Genomic DNA, 23,595 nt, shown 5'->3' with positions numbered 1-23,595 from the left:
GTAGTCATTTGGGACTATCCATACGGCCCATGCCTTTCAGACCGCGCCTCCAGCAGCCCAAACAAAAGCATACCGAAGCATGCGACACTCGCATCGCAGGTTAGTGTTACACCTCCCGAGAAAGATGATGAGATTTGGGAATTGGTGGGCTGTAGCCAAATGCATAAACCCGCCCGCCCTGGCTCGTAAACCCATAAAACAAACGTGACCGCTAAACGTTTGACCGCTGACCCCCCGTTCCGTTTCCCTTCCCCCTCCTCACAAACCTCTTTGCCGAGTCCCGTTTCCGAGACCGAAAAAGATTGATCGTAAATTCCCAAAGGGAGAGAGCCTTTCGATCCCCCCCCTTCATCAAGGGGAGCACACATCCGTCTCCAATGTTTCCAAACCTGCTTCCTCATTTTTTCCCCATATAGGTGTATTTTTTGTCGGGAGTTTTCACGAAACCCCCGAATGCTATGAAGATCCGTCGTAAGGGGGGTAGTGGATCCAATAGTGTACAAATAAACATCAAAGATGGCTTTGGAGAGAGAAACAAAAACAAAAATGCAACAAGGTTGTTGGCGTGGCGTTTTCCCGGGCGAGGAGGGTCATGTCGTTCGGGGAGTAGTATGCCTCCTCACGAAGCGGCGGGCTTCTGCTCTTCGGTGGTCTGTTTGTTGCCTCGCTTGTCGTGCTGCTTCTCGCGGCGGGACTCCTCGATGGCGGCTCGGTGCTGGATGCTCTCGTCGTGGGACTTGAACTCGAACTGCGTGTTGGGCGGGCACTTGAGGTACGACTTCCACGTTTCACTGCGGGGGTTAGCCAAAAGTCTCGACACATGATCCAAGGGACTCACCGAATCCTCAGCACGCGTCCGCCGGTCGAGCGGGTCCAGATACTGATGATATCCTCGCCGTTGCGGACGCTCACCACACCGCCGCAGACCTCCTCGCTGGCGTCGATAAAGGCCTCGCCGAGGAGCGCAAACACGGTATCCTCCCAGTACCGGTCGACGATGCCCTTCTTGAGACGGAGCACCCACTTGCCGCCGCTTCTGTTCTCGTCGTCCTCCCAGATTGGGCGGATGCCCCGCTTGAAGAAGTGGTATTCCCAGCCCACGGACAGCTCCGAGGGCCGCTTGAGGTGGGGGTAGCCGACCCAGAACTCCTCCACCGAGTTGCAGTGGATCATTGGCGTCAGCGATTTGGCGTACTCCTGGTACGGCTGGCCCTTTGGCTGGGGCGGCCGGCACCACGTCACCCACTCGTACTTGAGGGGGTGGACGCGCAGCTGCTCCGAGGACGTCCGGGTCGAGGCGGGCTGGGAGCCCAGGGCCTTCTTCTCGGGGATCGGGGCGATGGAGGGGACCTTGGCCGCGGGGTCGTGCTGCGACGCCGCCTTGGCGCCGCCGCCGCCAATCTTGCCCATGGCGAGGTCGAACGGGTTGCCGGGGGACTTGGGCGTCTTGGCGGAGCCGAAGGAGGCGAAGGCGCCGGAACCCAGGCCAAAGGCGTTGGCCGCGCCGGCGGTGGTGGGCGACGCCATGCCGCCCGCGCCGGGGGTCGTTACGTTGTTGAAGGGATTTGATTTGCCGCCGTGTGAGGACGTATCGCCGCCGAATCGTTTGGCAAAGGAGCCGTTTCGGTTGGCGTCACCGCCCGGCGCGGGACTACCATTTGTCGAGAGTGAAAGCTTGCCAGAGCTGCGTTTGTCAGTGGGGAAAGGCATAGCGTGCAGGGACGAAAGGCTCACTTTGTGCGGCGGGTCCATAGGTTGTTATCCATTAGGACTGCTTTCGACGGCTTCCGGGGAGGAGTGAATTTGGCTTGGTCTCGTCAATCCCTCAAAACGTCAAGGGCGGCGGCACCTTGGTTTGTGGTGAATGGTCGCAGTTGTGGCGGCTGGGACAGGGCAAGATGGCGTTGGGATGCGATGAGGTCGGGATGGCGGCGGCGGCGGGCGTTGCGGGCAGAGGCGGTCGACGAGGGCCTGCTGCAGGGGCTGGTTTGGAGACGGAGAGGCACAGAGAGGAGAGGAGTCGATGGCCGTTGGAGAGACGGGATGGAGAGATGGCGGCGTGCGAGAGCTTCGGCGGGGGTGAGGTTGACCGGGGGGGTAGAGGGAGGTTCTTTCGTTTGGAGAGAGGCAAGGTAGCGTCGGTGTGGTATCTCGAGGGAGGTTTGTTTGTGTGTGGGTATTACAGACGTTGGTTGGGATTTTTTCTCTGCAGTGTTTGAGCGATGTTGTGAGGCGGGAGTGGGAAAGGCGAATGGATTATCGACTGATGGGGAACAATGAACAGCTTGAAGAGAAAAAAAATAATACGGAGTATGGACACTGATGCCCCATCCTCCTCGACCTTAGTCGTCACCTTGTTATCGATGGCGGATAGAGCGATAGCGCCTCGCTTAGCCCAGGTTAGCCTTACCCCTGATGGGTCCACTGGGAGGTTGCAGCCAATGAGGAGACCCAAAAGGGCAGAAAGGCACGCTGGAACGGCGCACCACAGTGAGGTGCAGTGAGGTCACAGCGAGGTGTCCTTGAGGCCTCGGGGCTGGAGACGCCCGCCGTACCCAGCTTTGGGCCCGGATACCTTTGGTAGGGCAGCGCCAGCACCCAACCTCTTAATTCACCACTTGCATTTCTCGGATTGGGCGGACATGCCTTTACTCGCATAGTCCCGTCTGAGATACCCAGCATCACTGACGGCACTTGGGATGGACGTCAAAAGCACAACGGTCGGATGGGGAAGCGCAGAACGTGCATGGCCTGAAACAATTGCCGGCTGACCCAGCCCAGGTGCCTAGCATTGGCCACAATGGAGTCATGGATGAAGTTGCAGTGACGGTCAGCGAGGAGCTCTGGCTGTGGCGGTTGACGTGCTATTTTCAGCGCCGTGCCGTCTAAGCGCCAGAGCCTCACAACAACGACCTGACATGATGCAAGACAGCCTACAGACAAGACACCACAGATGCCCATCTACAGACAACACCAAAGACAAGATGCCATAACACAGATATCAATGGGTCATCAAGACGCTGTCAGCAACTCAACATCAACGGCACCCACGTGGTGTGCCTGGGAGAGACGCAACGACGCCCTCTGGTTGGCCTACCCCGCCATTTACTCGGCCCACACCCCTGGCGGCGCCCGGTGCACAGTGCATCCACGTCCCCTCCAATTCCTGCCCGTCATCCAAAGAAAAGAAAGTGCAGATTCCCGTCGCGCCTGAGCCCACGACGCGCTTACCTCACCGTTGATCGGCATCCGACGTCAACCACGAAGTCCACCACTCTTTTGTCACATTCATCACACGGCCATGCCCACGATCTAGCACTCCTCGCTGCGCCATGGAAAAGTTCCTGCGGGAATGGAGGCAGGATGCCCTGAACAAGGCCCAGTACGATTCCGCCATCTTCATCGGCGACAAGCTGCTAGCCCTGACCAGTACGTGAGATGGCACTCATTAGCCCGCTCTGCCTGTCTAACGTGGACAGACGACGATAAGGACGCCTTCTGGCTGGCTCAAGTCCACTTTGCTACCGGCAACTACACACGAGCGCAGACGTTCCTCGCAAAACAGGACCTTGTCGCTCGCAACGTCTCCTGTCGGTACCTAGCGGCGCACTGCCTCGTCAAGCAGTCGAGATTCGATGAGGCCCTGGCCATCCTCGGCGAGCGGAATCCGACGCACCTCATCAACAATGCGAGCAACAAGCGGAAGCAACAGAATGCGGCGCCATTAGGTCGCGCGGTCGGCCACCCCAAGAGCAGCTCAAGAGACAGACACGCCCGCGACGAGGCGGCAGAGGAAGAAGCGACGAACCGCAAATACGAAGCCGCCATGTGCTACCTACGAGGCATCTGCTACGCCAAGCAGAACGCCTTTGACCGGGCCAAGGAGTGCTACAAGGATGCCGTGCGGATCGACGTGCAGTGCTTCGAGGCCTTCCAGCAGCTCATGACCAATGCTCTGCTCTCGCCCGACGAGGAGTGGGCATTTCTCGAGTCGCTCGACTTTGACGCCATCAGCGTTTCCGGGGACGTGTCCTCATCACAAGAGGCGGCAGAGTTCACAAAGATGCTGTACACCACGCGGCTGTCAAAGTATAGGGAACCTTCGGCATTCACCGCGGCGTGCGACTCTCTGTCGACGCACTACCGTCTGGCGGACAACCCTGACCTCCTCCTCGCCAAGGCCGACCTCCTCTACACGCAGTGTCGGTATAGAGACGCCCTCGCCATTACGGAGTCCATTCTGCAGGACGACAAGTACAACTTTAGCGTCCACCCTCTGCACCTGGCATGTCTGTATCAGCTCAAGATGAAGAATGCGCTCTTCTTGGTTTCTCACGACCTAGCGGACAACCACCCCGAGGAGCCCTGCTCGTGGTTGGCCGTGGGCATATACTACTTTGCGATTGACAAGATTGCAGAAGCCCGTCGGTACTTCAGCAAGGCCAGCATGATGGATGCGCACTTTGGCCCTGCGTGGATCGGCTTCGCACACACGTTTGCCGCCGAGGGCGAGCACGACCAGGCCATTTCGGCCTACTCCACAGCAGCGAGGCTCTTCATGGGGACACATTTGCCGCAGGTCTTTTTGGGCATGCAGAACCACGCACTCAACAACATGACACTAGCTGAGGAGTTCCTCAAGACGGCGTACGGTCTGTGCAAGACGGACCCCCTTCTTCTAAACGAGATGGGCGTCGTCAAATATCACCAGGATAAGCCGCAAGAGGCTGTCCAATTTTTCCGGGCGGCACTCAAGATTGCCGCCGACATTGACTCTGACCCGCAGGCTTGGCTGGCGCCAAGGACGAACCTGGCACATGCGTACCGTCGCCTGCGGCTCTGGAAGGACGCACACATGGAGTTCGACGAGGTCCTGCGACAGGGCGGCAAGGACGCGACGATATTCTGCGCGAAAGCGCTCATCTATCTTGAAGAGGGCCGCCCAGAAAAGGCCGTCGTGCCGTTGCACGAGGCGCTCGCAATTAACCCACAAGACAGCATAGCTACGGAGCTACTGAACAAGGCCCTGGAAGAGACGTCCACGATTGACGTTGCCGAGGGCGACGAGCTGGAGGCGTTTGAGCAGGAGCTCGAGATAGGCAAAGCGGCCGCCAGGGAGCGCATATCCAACAAGCTCCCGAAGCTGCGGCGTGATGCCAAAGGCAAGGCCAAGGTCGGCCGGCCGCGGGTGCTCATTGACGAGGACGAAAAAGGCGAAAGCATGATGGAGATGACTGATGATGATTAGCCCGGCGCGGCAGTGCTGTTATCTGGCGTGGGGTCCACCAGCATAGATATCGGTTAATGACAATAAACCTATGAATACCGTAAATCTCGATCAGCTCTGGTTTTGGTGGTGAGTTCAGCTAAGCAACGTGGCTTTGGGAGTCATGCCGCTGTGGGTTTAGTCTGGCGCCGTGACGAATGCGATTGACCCCATTCGTCGGGGGTGGCCTCGCATTCGCTCGCTAGCGTGGGATTCCGCGGCGGGACGATACCCCGGCGCGCTGACAGAGTCGGGGGGGTTGCTATCGTCCCATGCCGACCGGGTCCCGCTAGATCGGAACATGCGGCCGCATGGAGGCTGGTGGCTCGCGCGAGTTGTGATATAAGGTGCCGGCTTGCTGTCTAGGAAGAGGACACGGCTGTTGACCATCACTGATCAGTCTGCATCTCATTGTGTTGCGCGTCGTCAAGCCCTCCCTAGGAATCTAAACCGTCCATCAGCCAGCTGTCAGCTTCCGCAAAACATCGTCTTCTCAAAAAAGCGAAAAAAGAACAACCATGTCTCGCTACTTTCCCCACACGACCTACGCAGAAGACCAGCCCCTCGCCGGCACGATCCTCACAGTCCACGTTCTCACACGCGGCTACACAACGGGCACGGTAGTGGGTCTCGGCGTCGCGGCCGCGAGTGGAGTCGCCCGCCGGATCCGCGGCACAAAGCCCGTGCCTGCCACCGCCGTCGCCGGCACCCCGTTCTCCACATCAGCAACGACAGCACTCCGAAGCGCAGGCGGACTACACACCGTCCTTCGCAAATCAGGCACCGCCAGCGCTGTCGGCCTAGGCCTCACCGGCGTCGCCACGGTGGCGCGGATGTACGGCCGCGAGGACATTGAGTGGCGCGATCGCGCGTGGAGGCTGATGGAGAGCCGGAGCCAGCTGGAGGTGGACGACTGGACGTATGGTGGTGCGGCGGCGGGCGTGGCGACCCTTGGGATCGCGAGGGTGGCGCGGGTTAACGGTAGCGCGCTTGGTGTGAGGGTCGTTGCTGGTGCTGCTGGGCTGGGGAGTCTTGCGGGGACGGTAGGGTATATGGTTTGGAGGTATGGTGTGCATGGAGGGAAGTATCCCGAGTATGTCGGTCCCGAGGCTGCGTTGTCGAGGGTGTGAGGCTGCCGCGGTTTGAAGATTGGTTGCTGCGAGGCCTGTACGTTAGATACATCAATACCCCAAATGGATTTGCTTACCTGGACTATGCCGCAAGTCTTCGTAATGTGTGCTAGTGTTGTAAACCGGCCGCCTGACTTTGTGACATGGCGGACAACTTCGATTGGTTCGCTGCTGACAAGCGTGTATTTTGTGCTGATGGACTCCGCCTTGGTATAGTCTGGAGGAAGCTGGTGCCTAGTTAGTGGTGAGGGGCTCGGTGGCGATCCCCAGTGTGCGAAAGACGGACCCCCTTAACTAGCAGCTCGTAAGCTTCTTGACAAGTCCAAGAAATGTCAGCGAGATCCAAGTGACTGAGCCTCACCGGCTAGAAACCTCAAGCCTGTGACATGATGGCTGAAAGGTCAGGATGGCTCAAACGCCGCTGAATATCAAGACTGACGAATCCAGCTCAACTCCCTCGCAGACTGTGCCAAGCACCACGCAGTCTGATGACATATCAAACTGCGAAATGTGCCACCAAATCTGGACCCGTCTCACGACGTCTCCTAGCGGCAAATATCACGATACTGTCAATTTAGGCTCCTTCGAAGAAGCCCTCTCTTCGAAATGCAGCAGACATGTACCCATCGTCAAGATGTTCCACGAGCTTTGCAGTAAGTCAAGGCAAGTCAAAAGCCTCGACTCTGCCAATGTGGGCATCAGATTCCCTCGAACAGGTGCGCTCCAGTTCACAGAAAACATCAAGACCGGCGGCCGATACGCCGACCTCTTGCTTGTGAAAAGGGACTCCATTTCGAGCCACCCGGGTATAGCTCGCATCCTAGACCCAGAATGGATCGATACCAGCGTTGTAACATCCTGGAAGCAGCAATGCGCGTCCTCCCACGGCCCCAAATGCGTCAATCCCGTCAAGATCTGGCCGATTCGTCCAGCCTGGGTGGTAGACACCGAGAAGCGATGCATCGTTCCGGGAGACGGGTGCGAATCGTACGTCACGCTGAGCTACCGCTGGGGCAAGACGCCCGGGTTGCACATCCTCGGCGATACAATCTCGAAGCTCCAGACGCCTGGCGCCATTGACGACCCTGCTATCGCTTCCCAGCTCGCACCTATGGTACTTCATGCCGTGCACCTTACATCTGTCATTGGCGAGCGGTACCTCTGGGTCGACACCCTCTGCATCAACCATGCCCGGGCAGAAGAGAGCAATCAGCAGCTCCAGCTTATGGCCGCCATCTTCGCAAACGCCTCACTCACCATCGTCGCACTTGATGGTGATGCCGAGGACGGCTTTCCCGGTCTACGGGGCGTATCATCGCCAAAAACCCAAAAGGACGAAGACGAGGATTGGAACCCAATACCCTTTGGCGACGAGCAGTTCATCCGCGACAAGAACAACGTTTTCAGCCTTAGTCACTGGGGAGCCTATCATAAGCGCGCATGGACATACCAAGAGTTCAAAATGTCCCCACGGCGCCTCATCGTCAGTAATCATTCTCTGCACTGGATGTGTCAGTGCAGCGTATGGGAGGAGCAACTTCACCTTGGCGTTGAGGCTGGCAAGTACATTGATCCCCGCTTAGGCGAGATCATGCGCGGAATGCCAAATCTCGACTCCTTGGCCAACATCATTGCAGACTACAACCCGAGAGCTCTGACATACGACGAAGATGCCCTGCCCAGCATCAGCGGTCTATTAAATGTCATCAGCCGGTGCTTCTCGGGCGGCTTCCTCTATGGCATCCCGGAAATGTACTTTGAAGCGGCACTCGGTTGGACGCCGTACTGGAGCCACACCGATCTCCGACGACGAACTGTCTCTGATCGCCCCACTGCGAGCCAGCTCGGTCCATGTGGTCTTCCTTCTTGGTCGTGGGTGGGTTGGGAAGGTCTCGTCTCCGTCGGGCGCAATGAAGCCGGTCCAGCGAATCCTCTGGCTTACTCAATCAGAGAGACAATCCCCATTACCACGTGGTACGCCTGCGACACACCGACATCAGCGCAGAGAAGAAAGATCAGACCCTCCTGGTTCGAGAATCGCCAGGCGTACAAGGACTTTACTCGGCCCCTGCCTCCAGGGTGGTCTCGAAAGGAGATTCCTGGTCGTGGCGAGGAGGGGGACGTACTGCTTTATCCTGATGGGTGCGACAAGTATACCTTTAGGCACAGCGGCATGTCTGACCATGACGACGAGCACCCGTGGTACTGGCCTTTCCCCGTGCCGGACATTCAGAAATCGACTCAGCCGTTCATGCCGGAACAGACGCTGTACATTAGCTGCGACACCCGCCGCGCCCGCGTGTCTGCTTTTCAGACAGACGAACACAATGACGTCTCGCTCTATAGTGAGGAGAAAAAGATTGGGGGGTTGCGATTGCACAATAAGGACCAACTCGAAAGTTTCCCCCAGCTGAATGCTGGCTGGGCTGCTGCGAAGGAGGTCGAGTTGGTTGCCATCTCCCGTGTGCGAAACTACAAAAAGACCTTTGATGAGACGATCAAACGCTACACACACCCGTTCACGGCCTCAGAAGTGTATAGCGTGCTGTGGGTGGAATGGATCGACGGGGTCGCGTACCGCCTCGCGAGCGGCCATGTCGACAAGACCGCATGGGAGGGATTGCCTCTAGAGGATGTGTCTTTGATTCTGGGGTGAGATGTACTCTATCTGGTATCCTATATCGCTCTAGATCCAACGTCTGCTATACATGTCATCTTACAGCTTCTCCTTACCGGCGAGAAGCTCCTCAATCTTGGCGAACTGGTAGTAAAAGTCCAGACTCTGCGGGTTGAGGAGCGTGCCACTTGGCTTAATAGTCCGGCCCGAGACAATCTGCTTCACCGGGAGTTCGACCTTTTTGAGGTTGACCGTCGTCTGTCTTGTTAGCGTGCTTCGTAGACAGGAAACCTCTGGACTTACTGGTATCTCGGGCGTTTGAAAGATGTACTTGGGCACATGTCTCTTTGTCAACTCTTTCTGAATCTTGTCCTTGACTTCCCCGACCAGCTGGCGGTCAAACTTCTCGCCGTCACGCATCATCAGGAACAGCATGACTCTCTCGTCGTTGTCAGTAGGGCGCCTCTGCCCCACACACAGGCTGTCGACGACCTTGTTTGAAAAGTTGCGCTCAATGACGGCGTAGATCTCGGCACTGCCAAAGCGAACACCACTGGGGTTGAGCACACCGTCGGCACGTCCGAGGAAGGAAATGTTGCCTGTCTTTGGGTGGATGGAGCAGAAGTCGCCGTGTGCCCAGACATTATCAAATCGAGCAAAGTATGCCGAGTGGTACTTGGAGCCTGGGGCGGCAGAGGCAAAATTGGGCGAGCTTGGTGACAGTTTCGGGGGCGCCGAATCGCCCCAGAGGAAGCACGGGATGTTGGGGAAGGCGGCAGTGGCGACGAGCTCGCCAGGTGTTCCGTTTGGCACAGCCTCGCCAGGTCCGTCGGGCAACTGGGCTTCGTAGATGGCGATGGGGACGCCGAGGGATGGGCCTTGGGTGCCGCCCACGTATACGGGGTCCAAGGGATTCTCCATACCGAAGCAGCCAGCCTGCAAGTGTCAGTAAAGAAGTTGGTATGTGTGGGTGACTTACAATGTCGGTGCCACCAGAAATGTTGGCAAGGTGAACATGCTTCGGGAACCCTGCGTCGTAGAACCATTCAAACAACTGGTCAGAGAGAACCATGCCTGTGCTTGTCACAATCTTCAGCGAGCTGAGATCCGTCACCTCCCGCGGGCTGATCTTGTTCTTGGCGACCTCAAACATCCACCTCGGGCTGATGCCCAGTTTTGTCACCCGCTGCTCGCCGAGGATGCGGATGAACGACTTGAGGTCGGGGACGAAAGGCGAGCCGTCGTACATTACGACACGGGCTCCCGATAACAGCGCTGCGACGTTGGCGAGGTACATGATCCAGCCGGTCGTAGTGTACTGCAGAGTGACGGATTCAGGTGACATTGACTCGTGCAGGCGGCCTTCCTTGAAGCTGTTGAGCATGACGCCACCTACGGTGTGCACGATAGCCTTGGGGATACCCGTGGTGCCGGACGAGTAGTAGATGAGGAACGGTGCGTGGAAGGGAATGCGTGTGAATGTCGGTGCTGCTGAGGTGGAAGAGCTAAGAAACTTGGACCACGTCTCGGTCTTGGGGATCGAGGAGACGTCGTAGGGCTTGGAGAAGCGTGGAATCGAGATGAGACCGGAGAAGGAAGGACACGAGCCCATGCCGGAGACGACCTCGGCCATCTTATCTCGCAAGTCGGCCGTCTTGCCGTTGTACACCGTGGCGTCGTCAAAGAAGATGAACTGGCGTGTGTGAGTGCAGTTCTTAGAGGTGGGAGTTGACATACCTTGGGATCGACCTGCGTGGTCCTCTGCAGGATGCCCTTGACACCCATATCCGTGGACGAACTGCTAAAGATGCCGCCCAACCATGTCGTCGCCGCAAACACCAGCAGCGTCTCGATGGAGTTGGCACCGACGAGGACGACGCGGTCTCCCTCCTTGACGCCTCTTGCTTTCAGGGCTGCAGCCAGACGGCCGGCATCACGACGGAGCTCGCCCCAGGTGAGGTTGCGTACATCACCGCGGTTACCTTCTCGGATCTCTGTGACGGCAACTTTGTCGTCTTCCTTACCCTCGGTGCCATGGTGGTCAGCCGCATCGGACGAACCCCTTGTGAAAAGGAGGTTCTCGGCCCAATTGAGACGCACCCCCGGGAACCACTTGGGGATGGCGTCTATCGTGAGCGATTCGTCCACAACGGACGTTGGACGCCCCTCGTGGATCAAGTTGGCATAGTCAAAGAGATGGCCGTAGAATGTGGCGCGGTTAGCGACTGTCCAGTTGTGGAGGTCGTTAAAAGTCTGAGAATCGTGTAAGCGGACGGACGGACTAACATTGGGGGGACGTTCGGGGACTACTGACCTTGAGCTGGAGGTTGAACTTGGAATTGACCGATTGTAGGTATTGGTACATTTGTGTGCTCTTGGGGTCTGGGTGCTCCCAGAGCTTGCGGGGGATCTCGTGGGTGTCCATGATGTTTGTTCCCTTTCTTGTGTTGAATTGAAGGTGTGATGCTGGGACAAGAGCTGTCGTTCGGAGTTGAGTGGAGGAGATGAGGGAAGGGACGACCAGGGAAGATGGGTCCGTGGGGAGGTTGGGGTATATCGGGGAGTTTGGCGCGCTTCCCCAACGCCCAGGGTAGACTTGCCTCGGGTTGTGGACTTACGGGGAATGCGGGGTTGGGCGGCCCGAGCTAACATGTCGAGAGGGGCCGATCCGGCCCGCTTGGCGTGACCGCGACGGGATGCCGATCAACGTCCTTGCACTCTACAGAAGACATCTGCTGATATTTACCCTGGATGTGCAGGGCGTGCTTGATGCTTGATGCGATGCTTTTCCACCAGGCGAAGGGAAAGCGCACAATGCGAATATCGGCATGGCAGTTACTTTCATGTGGCACTCTCCTTTTTTTTTTCGGATTTATTTTATTTAGCACTTCGTCGATATTATACTATTACAAGTTCTGCATGATCCTCCATGCCCATTTCTTTGCTTCTTGGGCATTATACCTGATTTGTCCGTCGCCGTTATACACAAGCCACCCCATTGGCAACGACATCTCGATATCTTCATGTGAGAGATTTGAGATAGACCTTTCAAGCTCAGTCATCCATCGGTGACAGTTGATGTACGTGTCGACCATCGCTTGCCATCGTGCTGTTTTCCAGAATCCGGTAATTACAAGGTTGTCGAATATGATGCGGCTGAGCTTCAAAGCTGCTCATTCTCGGCCTGACGACGAGACGAGGCCATCGTTGCGTCATGCTCCGCCAGTGCCTCAGCCAGCTTTTCCTTTTCCGCAATTTCCTTGTAGGCTTGAAAAGCCTCAATTCTGGCCTTATCGTTGTGGCTTCGGACAAACTCACCCAGAGTTGCCACTCTGACCATCCGCGACACTCTGGGACCAGGCCCTGAGAGCGTTCCAAGACTCTGGGTAGGTAGTGATGTCGCCGTAGTCGTCTTTCATGTCGTTCTTCACAATGACCAGGAAGGTTGCCTCGTCGTGGTCAATCCAGCAAAGACGAAGTCTCGCATCGATCATCTTGTTGACCTCGGCCATCTGTCCTGCGTTGCGGTAGATGTATTTGGCCACGTCGGGACTGAATCGATCGGGAACTCGGACTTCGAAAGGGTATCCATCCTTGTCGAGGAGTATCTTGTCGCCTCCGCAATCTTCCCAGTACTCCTTGAGGTCCTTTCTTGCCGCCAAGACCATTGACTCGAACTTGCTGGGTGGCAAGTTCACGACGGGGGCACTAGGCGTGGGCGTGGGCATGGGCGATCCAGGGTTTGCTGTTCCCGGTTGGAGCGGAGAGAGCATGTTGGGTGCATTGGCAGGAACCGCTGGATTCTCGGGTCCGTCATTCTGGGGCTCGATGTCCTCCACCTGGGCGTCCTTCTTGGAAGACTCTGCTGCTCCGACTGCGGGAGAGGCCGCCGACACTTTCTTCTTGGGAATTCTGTGCTTGTTGTGCTCGTAGTAGATGGGGTGATTGGCCTTGAGGTAGTTCGAGTAGCCCACGTCAAGTTCCTCGATAAAATTCGGGGGCGGCGTGAGTCCCAGCGTGTGAATGGGCTTCTCCAATTGATTATCTGGACTGATTAGTTATCTGGGGCGACAGTCGGTTCGTGTAACTCACTGGTCTTCTTGTAGAACTCTCGCATGGCCCAGTACTTGATCGCGCTTGTGCCCATCCAGATCCAGCCATTGCTCTGGAACCATGGGTACAGCTGGCGTACCATATCCGGCCAGGCTGCTTTGAGGTTCATGCCCTCAAGCATGAAGTTCTGATCACCGTTGATCAGAATGAGCAGTTGGTTGCAAGCGTCCGTCTCGCTCTCGTCAGCCAAGTTCCGGTCACCAATGGACGGAATCCAATCCACAGCGCGATTGGGGCTTGGAGCGCCGACTGCGCGAAACAGCGGCGCGGGGTTGTCACCATTGTTGCCCGGAATGGACGCCATTTTTGTCGTGGAAATCGATAAAAAGGCAGCCTTTTCGGTTGTGATGTGATGAGATAAGAGTGGGAACGTGGGAGGGAGGAAAGGAAATGGGTGAATGTGAGATAGACGCGGTGCCCGTTTCGATATGGGCCCACAAATTTGGCGGTGTCTTTTGGATTCTCAAACCCTATGTGATGACTTGTTTAACACTCTACTGTTGGCGCGGTGACCTCTTAGACGCGCTTTAAATGTGTGAATAAACAGAATTCTCGTTGAATCGACGGGGCAGTTGACGACACCTGAGGTTGCTGTGGGTAGCAGTACCAGACGAAGTCACGCCGGTTACATTCTTCACGAGCAAGGCAAATGTTGCATGAGATACTTTTCACAACAAGTCATCTTCACGCGGTTATGGTAGAATGTGTCAAGCGATTGTTTCGTTGACCTAATGGAGCTACTCTGTGTCGCCTCTCCCTTGATGTCCCCGAATGATGTAGCTCAATCCTCCTCGCGCTTGGTACTGGCGCCGGGCTTCTCAGAGACAACGGATTCCTTGGCGATGATGCCAGGCTTCTTGGTAGTCTCGAGGGTGTTGATACCGACTGCCTCGACGTCCGGGTCCTCGACGACAGTGATCTTGAAACGCTTGTTTTTTTTTTTTTTTTTTTGAACCCTGGGCCTGCCATTTCTTGTGGAAAACATTCAATGCTTTCTTGCCGTTGTTCGCCTGGACGTAGATTTTCTTGTCGGCGTCGACCACGACTTCTTCATCTGGATCGAAGCGACTAGCCATCTCTTGCGAGTCCTCAATGTCTACAAAGTACAAATTAGAACTACTATTATCTTGGATGCTTGAAATTGGCTGCGCCATCACATGACCGCACCAGATACCGAAGAAAGGTGGACTAAGAGCCGTGTAATGACCTTGGTTCTACTCGTCAGATTCAAGTTAACTGCGAGTCCATGCCTTAGGCACCCATAGGCACCCTCGTTCGTTTGTCTGGGTCATTTCCACTGTTCGTGGTACGGACGGGATTTGCACGACATCAGAGCCGTTGGGCTCTCTGGTATGCTTGTGGTGTTGGAGGGGAATAGAGGACTGTTGCTCTTCCCATTTCGAATTGCCATATAATAGCAGGATTCTTGGTACCAAATTTGAGTCTCTAGTTTCATAGAAACCCCTGGGCTGTTCTAGCAATGGATACGGTAACGATCCGGTGTCGTCGGATTTGTCTGTAAGTTCCGGTTCAGACCCCGGTTGAAGTCCGTGAGGCGCCGGATGTCTGTCCAGTCGGATTCTTTCCTGAGATGCCTCTTTCGGCATGTGGGGCGGTGCTAATCAATGCTCCTCCAGCGGCAGGTTCTCCACTCCAGCGACAGGAGGAATTCTCTAGCGAAAGCGTGTATCCAAGTTATTGGCTTGGGTGACTAGGTACCTTAAGGTAGGTAGGTAAGAGAAAGCGATTCCTAAAACTTTGTCAAGTGATGCGTTATGGACCTCTCTGCAAAACCTATTCTCGTCGTCTACCTTGAATTAACAGAAATCGGTGGTCATGAACAAGCCGTCTGCCCAGAACATAACCCGCTAGCCCGCGGTTCTTTGGCGTCGACTGTCGTCGTAGTAAGGTACTCGCTGTCGGCTTCCGAGGCCCAGTCTTTGATATCTAAATCCTCTCGCAATCTGAATTGAAAAGAGCAGCAATCGCCTTCAACAAGGAATACAAGAAAGCCCAATTGATGTCTTGCAAATCTCGTCTGTAGCACGAACAGTGGGATCTACCTAGGGGACCGAACGAGAGGGTATTTGGTGCCTAAGACAGGCTGAATACAGGTTCGGAAATAATCTGAGCGTGACGAATATCCAGAATCATTGCACCTCGAGTATCTGAGGCGGTCATGTGACAGCGAAGCCAACCTCAGGTAAGGTGAGGGTTGATTGAGGCCGACAGACACCGCCTTAACTGTGGGATTCGCCGAGTCTGTCTCTATAAAACCCTATCTACTTCCCACCCGCCGTCAAACTTCTCCTCTTCAATTTCCAAGCCACAAGTTATCAATTCACAAACCGCAAACCATCCATTCCCAACCCACAATCCACGAACCATCCACTCCCAACATCCCTCACAATGAACTCCGACAAGCGCCCCAACGAGAGCAAGGCTCAGTCAGGTACGTCAAGCAGACTATAGGCATCTGAGACAAGAAAAAAACTAATGCAGTATCCAAAATCATAGACATGGCTAGCCGCGTCAACTCAGACGATGTGCAGGTGGTCGAGACTGAGAACGGATTCCACATCGAGTCGAAGGATGCCAACAAGGCCTATGATGCGCTCCAGAAGTATTGGAAGGCTCGCAACCTCGACGAAAGCCAGCGGCGCATCACCATATTCCTTTCCGTGGAGGAGCCCGACGCCGAGGAAGGCGGCACCAGCACCGAGCAGCCTGGCGACACCGCCCAGGGATCTGACTCCGACAAGGCCGGCGCCAACATGAAGCGCGAGGAGGATTGAGTTACATCGTCCGGGACAAGGCCAACGCCAGCATGAAGGCCTGAGATACATCGCTCGGGAAAGTCAAAGGAGACACAGAGTAGCTCCATTCGGTCAATGAAACAGTAGCTTGACACATCTTACCGTTTTCGCGTGAATGACTTGATATCGCACGTGACGTTTGCCTCGCTCGTGAAGAATGTAACCGGCGCGACCCTGAGGCATCTCAATGGGCCTTATTTTTCCTGGGAGGCTTTTCACTTTTGCTTCTCGTGACGCTACACTTGTTCCCCCATCTCCATCCACATGTGCGACACCATCATCTACCAAACAGTCCCAGATGGCGCCAGATAATCAAGGAGGTCCACAGTAGAAGGCTGAAGGAAGTCTCTGAAGAAGTAGAACATGTAGGCCATCGGCTTTTTAGGAGATTCTACGATCGTCCGGAGCCAAGCGCAGGAGATCGGGTAGGCGAGCTTCAGCCATCTTGGTGTGCGATGATTTGGTGGTTGAGGGAGAAAGGAAAGCGGTAGACTCTCCGTCCGGCCCAGTCCACTGTCAGGAATTCCACAATACCAAGGACTTATCCACATCTCTTGTTGGGCTTAAGAGGTAGGGGTGTTGTTACCTATCACAGTGCTACTGCTCCGCCCAGCAAAAGGCATCACCAAGCTCAGCGATGATCAGCGCAAGAATGTTCTCCTCTAGTTGATTCTACCTAAAGTTACGCCAGTCACGGCTCCTTTCTGATAAAAGCGCTCGGCTGAGGACTGAATTTGAGTCACGTGGACCAGCACGTCGGTCTCACCGCCCAGCTTTTGCTGCTTCAAGAACAAAAGGTGAAGCACGCATAATCAGTCTTTTCAGTTAAGCGAGGACCGGTTGGTGGACTAGCAGATGCCCAAAGTGCCCTGCCTTTTCTCTCTTTGCATCCGACCTCACCTCGGTTCGTCAAAAACAACAACAAACAACCTGCTGCAGTCACAACGAGATATCCCCCGACCAGCCACACGGCAAACAGAGCCAAACTCTGTCAGGTATGACTTTCTCAAATAATGATCCCATTGAAGATGACGCTAATGCAAGTTTTCATGCTCAGGCATGTCAGAGCTACGAAAGATAGCTGCAGGACTCAGTCCTGACCTCGACATAGTGTTGAGTACCAGCGACGGTTTCCACATCCAGGACAACTATGTCAAGGCCCGCGAAGCATTCCTGTCGCTGTGGGATACGCAGTGCCCCGAGAATGGCAACAAGCGCGCCATCATCACCTGTCATTGGGTCGAGGCAGACAGCAAGAAGAGATCCCATGATGCTGTTGCGACTTCGGGGGACACTCACGACAGTCCTTCCAACAAAAGGCGCATGATGACTACGCCTGAGCTCGTCGATTCGAAAACTCGACCTCGCAGCGTAGACGTCGCAGCTAGCGAAGAGGATGCGACGATGGCGCAAGATGAGAGCCGAAGCTTTGAGCAGTCACGACAGAAGACCGAGCTCCCACCTCCATTCGAAAGAGGACTTGACTCCAGCGTGCGCGACAGTAACTTCCAAGGAGATGTCAGCACCACACGCACCAGTGGTGGCCATATCAACTTGCCCAACGACAGCTACACACAAGCTCGAGGTCGTTGCAGCAGTTCTTCTCATGGCGGAGATGTTCGCTTTGGCCCAACGCAAGCTCACAGCAGTCATGCAAGCAATCGCGGCGGAAGCGCTGACCACTACAACGACGGCTACGCCCATCAACACGGCGGCCGCGATGGTTCATGCATTGACCGTGGAGGTCGTGGCAACTTCTCTCACATGAGCCGCGGCGGCTTTTCTCACGCCCAGGGTGGTCACGGCGGTTCCCGTCAAGCACACAACAGTCATGGACATGGCGATGTCGACTATGGAGTTGGACCGGCTTTGGACCCCAAAATTGCTCGAAGCAAACCTCCCTTCCTCCTCAAGATCACTATACCGGCACAGGAAGAATCCAACATCAAGACAGGGGCGACTCTTACCTCTCTTCTGCGACAAGACTTGGATAACGCTAGATGCGCCAACTGTGGCCATCATGGTCACCGCCTGATCGATTGCGTTTTCCCCGATATCAGTGGCACTATCAAAGGCTGTTGGCTGTGCAACGACAAGTCTCATGACTGGTGCGAGTGCAATCATCCATTGAAAGACACGTTGACATGGTCGGCCATTTACGATGTCATGATTGGAGATCGTGGTGGAAAACCTTGCTTCCGCATGCCGTTCTCAATCTTCGACATGGTGTGGAAGTTGCGTTGCCAGAGTCACCACAGCACCCGTTATGACGGGCAGCATGGTCCTTTCCCTCTCTCGTGCAAGTTCGTCAAGAAGATGCTCACTGGAAAGATCAAGGATGCCGATGGAAAGGTTGTTAAGATCTGGCAGACCTACAACTACTCCACAGATGAAGGTCTCATCAACAGAAGATGCCACCTGATGCCAGATCTGAGAACAGATACGTATGACAAGCTCCTCGTGTATCGGGACGACCTTGAGAAAGATGCCATCGCCCCCAAGGGCTGGCCAGGTACGTCCACACAAGTACTTCGAGACTGACTGGGAGGATTCGAGTGCCACCTACGGCGCGTATCGTCATCGGGCCGGGGTTTAGACTGGCCTCGGAAAGAAAGCGTTATGATTGAGTTGTTGGGCATCTCTGACTCGAGGATCAATCCTCGAGTCGATTATCAGGCAAACAATAGGTTGATGGACATGACAGCGGTTCTGAAGGGTGTCGGTTCGCTAGGCACAAGAGGAAGATGACCAGACCAAATTTGTTTCTCTATTAAGGTAGGAAGTAGAATAGCAATGGTTTGGTCAAACAATTGGTAGCTCTTTGTTGAATGAAACGTGACTTTGCAGCCTGGGACACCAACTGATCTTACAGACTGTGATCGTCGCTGGCCTCCTCCATCTCTTGTTTTCCGTTGCCTCGGTGCTGCAAATGCGATCTTTGACAACGGGTCTCTTCTTGCGGGTCAGCTGAAAACCGCAGAACCTAACCGCGGATTCCGTATCATATATCTAATTTCTATCCCTGATTCTGACCGCTAAGCCTTACCGTGGGGCAGGGGGCGAATACCTGGCTGGAAGCCGCCATCTTTCCGACGCAGTCGCTGTCGTATCCGACATCAATACTCTGCCTTTCTCGGACATGTCGTGTAACTTGACGTTCCAGTCTATGGAAGTCGAACTTCAAATGGCTCTGTAGAACCAGAGTCAAAGCCTTCTTTCAGATTAGACCGCTGGGAGATGCCAACTCAGTCTTCAAGTGGGGGGCCCGGTGACTTGAGTCAAAGAAACTCAGACCAAGGCACAACGGCGGCAGAGGACATGCCGGGCAGGTTCCGGCGTTGCGAAAGAACCTCAATCGCTGTAATGAATGCCATTTTCAAGTCTTTCCGCCCGCATCGGCCTCGCATGGCTGCGGGTTTGCTGGGCCTGTTACCGAAAGAGGCAATGGCTGCAAGGACGGAGCGCATCCGACTGGACCATCCTTCCGGGGGCGCACGGGCCCGGCCGCCCCGTCTAAACCTTGAGGAGTTCGACTGGACGGAGATGTCGTTACAATGATTTAAATACTACTGCCGTGGATGTCGCTATGGTTGAGATGCAGCAGAATGCAATAGCAATTGTATCTCGAAAGGACACAAGATAACTTGGTGCTTCTTCGGGATTGGCTCTCGCTGGTGATCAGGCGCGGTTGTAGCAGGTTGACTAAACTGCCGATGCCATGCCTGCGACCAGTGCGACAAAAAAATAATATAACCTAAGGTACCTACTGCTGCAGCGACATACTTCCTTCCTTATCCGTGTCTTCTCCCAGTTTCCATCCTCGTCACTCATACAACCCCAAATTATGCCCGAAATCGATCCAGTCTCCTCTAAATCTTCCATTGTCAAAACCGCCATCATGAGCGCTCAGATCGAGGCCCTCCAAAACTACGTTCGCTTGCTTGAAGCAGATCCCTCCTTCTTCCGCCAGATGAATGTCGACCAAATCGTCGACAACACGAAGCAGGCCATAAGAGCCTTGCAGAGTATGGAAGCCGCGTTGAGAGACAAGGACGCGGCGCTGGGCCGGGCGCATGAGACCATTCGAGGCCTGGAACAAGCGACCGAAATGGAACAGGATCTCTCGGATATTAGACGCAACCTGGTGGTCATTGGGCAGGATACGAAGACGACATTTGCCTCTGTTAAGGGCATAACGGCAAAAATGGAGAAATTCAACGTCAGCCAGAGTTCATCAGTCAATGAAGAGGGCGCTATGTTTGCAAAGTTGGATGCCATCGTCAAAAAGCTCGACGAACTCGAGAAGCTCGCCTCTGCTTCCGCCACAAAGCCAGACATCGACAGCACCGCCATTCACATGAAGGAACTGAGGGAAAAGAATGCCCTAATTCAGGGGTATCTCACTCGGATCACAATACTGGAGAAGGAAAAGGCGGAGATTCAGTCGAAGGCGGAGTCAACCGGCCAAACCAACCACGGACTCCGCACGCAACAAGACGGGGCAGCTGCACAGAAGGACGATTTCGAAAGGCGGCTGACAGAGACCAACGAGAGATGCCGACAATACGATGACCTCCTAGATAGTAACGTGGAGTGGGAAAGGAAGACTGCGACCGCAGAGGCAATGATCACAGAGAATCGGCGCACACACGAACGGTCCTTGGCAGGACAAGCGCAAGAGTTCAACAGCGCCTTGATCGAGCACAAGAGGGAATACGAGAGTCGTATAGACAAGCTCACGGAAGCCCTTGAGAGGACTTCCACCTATGTCACACCGGAAGCTTTCAGTGCGGAAGTGGCCATACGTCAGAAGGCTGAGGCTGACTTGACGGACAGCCAGGCTACGCTTCGTGGCATGGAGTCCACTCTTAAAGCGGAACGGGGCTTCCAGATCCTCGTCAAGGGAACAGAGGAGTCTAGCCAGGAACGGCACCAGGAGCTCATGACGGCCATTGCAAGGACGTTGATTCCTAAAGAGATGTCACGGAGAAGGGCCCGCTCCAGCTCACCGGGAAGGCCCCACGCGTCGTCCGATCACGACGCCTTGACCAAGTTGCAGTCCACTCCATGGTGTCAACCGGTGGGGTTTGTGATCCAAAGCTTCTCCAACTTTGACGTCTCGCACGACGAGGGAAGCAGGACGTCGGTGAACCACGGGTCCATCTTCCGCAATATCGCCCACTTACTGTCCGAGAGCAAAGGGGCCCAAGCCTTCCAAGCTTTCCTCGAATATTCAGCTCCTGACAACACATACTGTCTCATTGCCGCAATCAAGGCATCTGAGGGCCGGCCTGTCTTGTCGTTGTCTGCTACGGGTCACTGCCTTGACCATGAAGGCCAAGACGGACGTTGCATCCTGACGAAGTGTGAGACATCGGCCGACGGTGCAGGCAAATCCTACATTGTCCTCCGACCCCAGGATTGAGCTTTTCAATAGACGAGATAGCAAATTGATTCAATGTTATACAATGCAAGTAGTGATTTTGTGATATTGCCTTCCGAGTTCCTAGTCTTTCGATATGTGATGTTTAGATTCAAAAGGAAAGCCACACTCGTTAAATTATCGAGCAAATGTAGAAAAGCTCACAGCGATGGAACGATGATGCGATGAGCTCCAGGAGACTACAGGACTGGAACCGGCCCGGTCGTTAGAGGGCAGACTGATGGAAGCCCTCAACCAATTCTGGAGGAACGATCAAGCCATCACCAACAGTGCCCTCCCGGTGGTGTCGGGATATTGAGATCAAGTACATTTCGGAATTTGCTATCAGAATGATGCCAAACGAGATGCGTAATACGATGCTGAATAAAACTTTGTCCAGAGTCACGTGGAAAAGCGGTGAGGCCTTCGGTTCTGATGCCATCACGGCACGCGGGCCGCAGCTCAGGACAGAGGAAAACCCAACCGGACCCCTTCCGGCCTCCCAATTTTACTTTCTTCTCATCAAAAGCGCCAGAACCACCACTCTCACAACTTCTTCTCGCGCCGATTCCTTCCCTTTATATCCCACCACCACCAAACATCTCAAGATGGATAAAGACACGAATCAAGTCCATAGAGAGCGCCAGGGCGAGAACTCCAGGCTCGGAAATACAGGTCAGTTTTGCACTTGGGTTGGTCGGACACTACTAACGCTCATGACAGGATCGAGTCAGATCAACGAGCACATCCCAGCCGCACCACAGGCGTCCATGGGCAATACACCCAGCACGGGTAGCGTGCCCATTCAGCATGCTCGGCAGGTCCTCAACAACAACCTAGATGCTTTGGAGGCCAGAAATTCCCGTCCGGGTGACCATCTCATCTATGAACATCAGGTGGTTAACCTCAACTCCTACGCGCCGCGACGCTGGATGATGCCGCCTGAGGAAAGAAGATGGCGGCCTGTCAGCCGGGAGCTTACAGGCATGACCAGAAAAGCCCAGGCTCTCAGGGCACATCGCGAAGAAAGGATGCTAAAGGAGAAAGAGGAGGCAGAAGCAGCAGCAGCAGCAGCAGCAGCGCAAGCAGTATCACACACCCAAGTTGACAACGTTGATGATCCCATTCTTGTCCCCGACAGATCCTCAGACGTCTCTGCTGCACAGGGTGATGACGGCCAGCAGGCCGTCGGTCATAACAATAAGAAGCGGAAGCGTGATGGGCTTTTTGAGGATTCGCAGGAGAGAAGGGAGAGGCCAGCTGCCGTGAACGTGGAGTCAAGTGGGAGAGAGCTGGACGAGGAGCTGGATGTTGGGCTGTTGAGAATCCTGAATCCGGTCCTGAAAGCAGAAAAGGAGAAGAAACAAGCGATTGCAGACAAGCTAGAGGCGTCTGAACGGAAATGCGATGATCTCCAGAAGGAGAACACAGAATTGACCCAAAACCAGGCCAAGCAGGCCCGGAGAATTGCAGAGCTCGAACAAAGTCAGGCTAAGCAGGCCCGGACGATCGCGAAGCAGGCCCAAAGGATCGCAGAGCAGGCTGGTGACATTGCAGACCCGACAGAGGAAAACGCAACGCTCAAAGCCTCCCAACGCTTCTGACTGCAGCGAGGACCTGTCGGTGTATGGAGATCCTGCCGAGCAAGCAGCTCACAGGTAGTGATGCGTTGGTGACAGCCAATGCCAAAGGAAACTTGTCTCGATGAAGCATCATCCAGACTCCGTCCCTCGCCAAGTTACACAGTCATTATGCAGTCACGGACGAGTTTAATAAACGTCATCGTCCAGATGGCGTTGGGCTTCCAGATACAGTACTTCTTGCGTTAGGATGATAGGTAGTTTTCCAGTCGCAATGCAAGTACGCAAGCTCAACAAGTGGAGTCCGATCATCTCGGCGTGATCTCGTTACATGTAGGTACGTAGAAGGGCTTCGAGCTTCACGATCTCCTAGACAACCTCATGGACCACCTGCAGTTCCTCGTCTTGTTGTTTTGTCATGTGTTTTACTGGTCCCCGTGATGTCTTGCTGAAGCTCGTCCGCCCCTTTGCTCCGACGGCTTCAGATTGTCTGCGTTCGCTTGGTCCCTCGCTTCTTCGTCCTTCCATCAGCTTTTGCTTTAACGACCAGGGCGGTTGGATCGCTACGAGCGTCAGCCGTGTCCGAAATCTACCAGTCACAGGTTTGTGTCATCTGTGACCTTCATGCGCCACTTCGCCAGTGCCGACTCT

At 55.0% G+C, this 23,595-nt stretch overlaps 10 protein-coding genes across 10 annotated transcripts; 7 read left to right on the top strand and 3 right to left on the bottom strand.

Annotated features, from left to right (window-relative positions):
* Window positions 1-224: 224 nt before the first annotated feature.
* HER10_EVM0010509 (eukaryotic initiation factor 4E) lies at window positions 225-2,359 on the bottom strand. Its single transcript, XM_035479966.1, has 3 exons — window positions 1,735-2,359; window positions 839-1,684; window positions 225-791 (listed from the first exon to the last, which is right to left on the bottom strand). Exons 1-3 carry the CDS (start codon window positions 1,764-1,766, stop codon window positions 620-622), a joined length of 1,050 nt encoding a protein of 349 aa, XP_035333255.1. The 5' UTR covers window positions 1,767-2,359; the 3' UTR covers window positions 225-619.
* A 548-nt stretch (window positions 2,360-2,907) lies between these two features.
* HER10_EVM0010304 (tetratricopeptide) lies at window positions 2,908-5,284 on the top strand. The gene is made up of 2 exons (XM_035479768.1): window positions 2,908-3,429; window positions 3,480-5,284. The coding sequence occupies exons 1-2, from the start codon at window positions 3,333-3,335 to the stop codon at window positions 5,246-5,248; spliced, it is 1,866 nt and encodes a 621-aa protein (XP_035333228.1). The 5' UTR covers window positions 2,908-3,332; the 3' UTR covers window positions 5,249-5,284.
* Window positions 5,285-5,447: 163 nt separating this feature from the next.
* Window positions 5,448-6,454, top strand: HER10_EVM0007005 (uncharacterized protein). Its single transcript, XM_035476572.1, has one exon. It carries the CDS (start codon window positions 5,785-5,787, stop codon window positions 6,394-6,396), a length of 612 nt encoding a protein of 203 aa, XP_035332825.1. The 5' UTR covers window positions 5,448-5,784; the 3' UTR covers window positions 6,397-6,454.
* Window positions 6,455-7,030: 576 nt separating this feature from the next.
* Window positions 7,031-9,052, top strand: HER10_EVM0011254 (uncharacterized protein; the record flags this gene model as incomplete). The annotated part of the gene is made up of 1 exon (XM_035480690.1): window positions 7,031-9,052. One exon carries the CDS (start codon window positions 7,031-7,033, stop codon window positions 9,050-9,052), a length of 2,022 nt encoding a protein of 673 aa, XP_035333364.1.
* HER10_EVM0006886 (acetoacetate-CoA ligase) lies at window positions 9,044-11,542 on the bottom strand. The gene is made up of 5 exons (XM_035476459.1): window positions 11,328-11,542; window positions 10,751-11,266; window positions 9,993-10,706; window positions 9,317-9,949; window positions 9,044-9,271 (listed from the first exon to the last, which is right to left on the bottom strand). The coding sequence occupies exons 1-5, from the start codon at window positions 11,436-11,438 to the stop codon at window positions 9,113-9,115; spliced, it is 2,133 nt and encodes a 710-aa protein (XP_035332812.1). The 5' UTR covers window positions 11,439-11,542; the 3' UTR covers window positions 9,044-9,112.
* A 785-nt stretch (window positions 11,543-12,327) lies between these two features.
* On the bottom strand, window positions 12,328-13,430 carry HER10_EVM0012169 (uncharacterized protein; the record flags this gene model as incomplete). The annotated part of the gene is made up of 2 exons (XM_035481570.1): window positions 12,328-13,058; window positions 13,106-13,430. 2 exons carry the CDS (start codon window positions 13,428-13,430, stop codon window positions 12,328-12,330), a joined length of 1,056 nt encoding a protein of 351 aa, XP_035333474.1.
* Window positions 13,431-15,535: 2,105 nt separating this feature from the next.
* Window positions 15,536-15,921, top strand: HER10_EVM0001643 (uncharacterized protein; the record flags this gene model as incomplete). Its single annotated transcript, XM_035471385.1, has 2 exons — window positions 15,536-15,578; window positions 15,644-15,921. 2 exons carry the CDS (start codon window positions 15,536-15,538, stop codon window positions 15,919-15,921), a joined length of 321 nt encoding a protein of 106 aa, XP_035332190.1.
* A 1,080-nt stretch (window positions 15,922-17,001) lies between these two features.
* Window positions 17,002-18,483, top strand: HER10_EVM0000774 (uncharacterized protein; the record flags this gene model as incomplete). The annotated part of the gene is given in 2 exon segments (XM_035470542.1): window positions 17,002-18,454; window positions 18,470-18,483. The coding sequence occupies 2 exon segments, from the start codon at window positions 17,002-17,004 to the stop codon at window positions 18,481-18,483; spliced, it is 1,467 nt and encodes a 488-aa protein (XP_035332082.1).
* A 1,303-nt stretch (window positions 18,484-19,786) lies between these two features.
* HER10_EVM0001241 (uncharacterized protein) lies at window positions 19,787-21,367 on the top strand (the record flags this gene model as incomplete). The annotated part of the gene is made up of 1 exon (XM_035470996.1): window positions 19,787-21,367. One exon carries the CDS (start codon window positions 19,787-19,789, stop codon window positions 21,365-21,367), a length of 1,581 nt encoding a protein of 526 aa, XP_035332132.1.
* A 605-nt stretch (window positions 21,368-21,972) lies between these two features.
* Window positions 21,973-22,968, top strand: HER10_EVM0002637 (uncharacterized protein; the record flags this gene model as incomplete). Its single annotated transcript, XM_035472341.1, has 2 exons — window positions 21,973-22,039; window positions 22,088-22,968. The coding sequence occupies 2 exons, from the start codon at window positions 21,973-21,975 to the stop codon at window positions 22,966-22,968; spliced, it is 948 nt and encodes a 315-aa protein (XP_035332303.1).
* Window positions 22,969-23,595: the final 627 nt, after the last annotated feature.

This window comes from Colletotrichum scovillei, assembly GCF_011075155.1.
Source record: "Colletotrichum scovillei strain TJNH1 chromosome Unknown Contig00006, whole genome shotgun sequence".
In the NCBI taxonomy this organism is placed as follows: domain Eukaryota; kingdom Fungi; phylum Ascomycota; class Sordariomycetes; order Glomerellales; family Glomerellaceae; genus Colletotrichum; species Colletotrichum scovillei.
The sequence above is the reverse complement of the archived record's forward strand: the minus strand, read 5'-3'. Positions and strand labels throughout refer to the sequence as shown.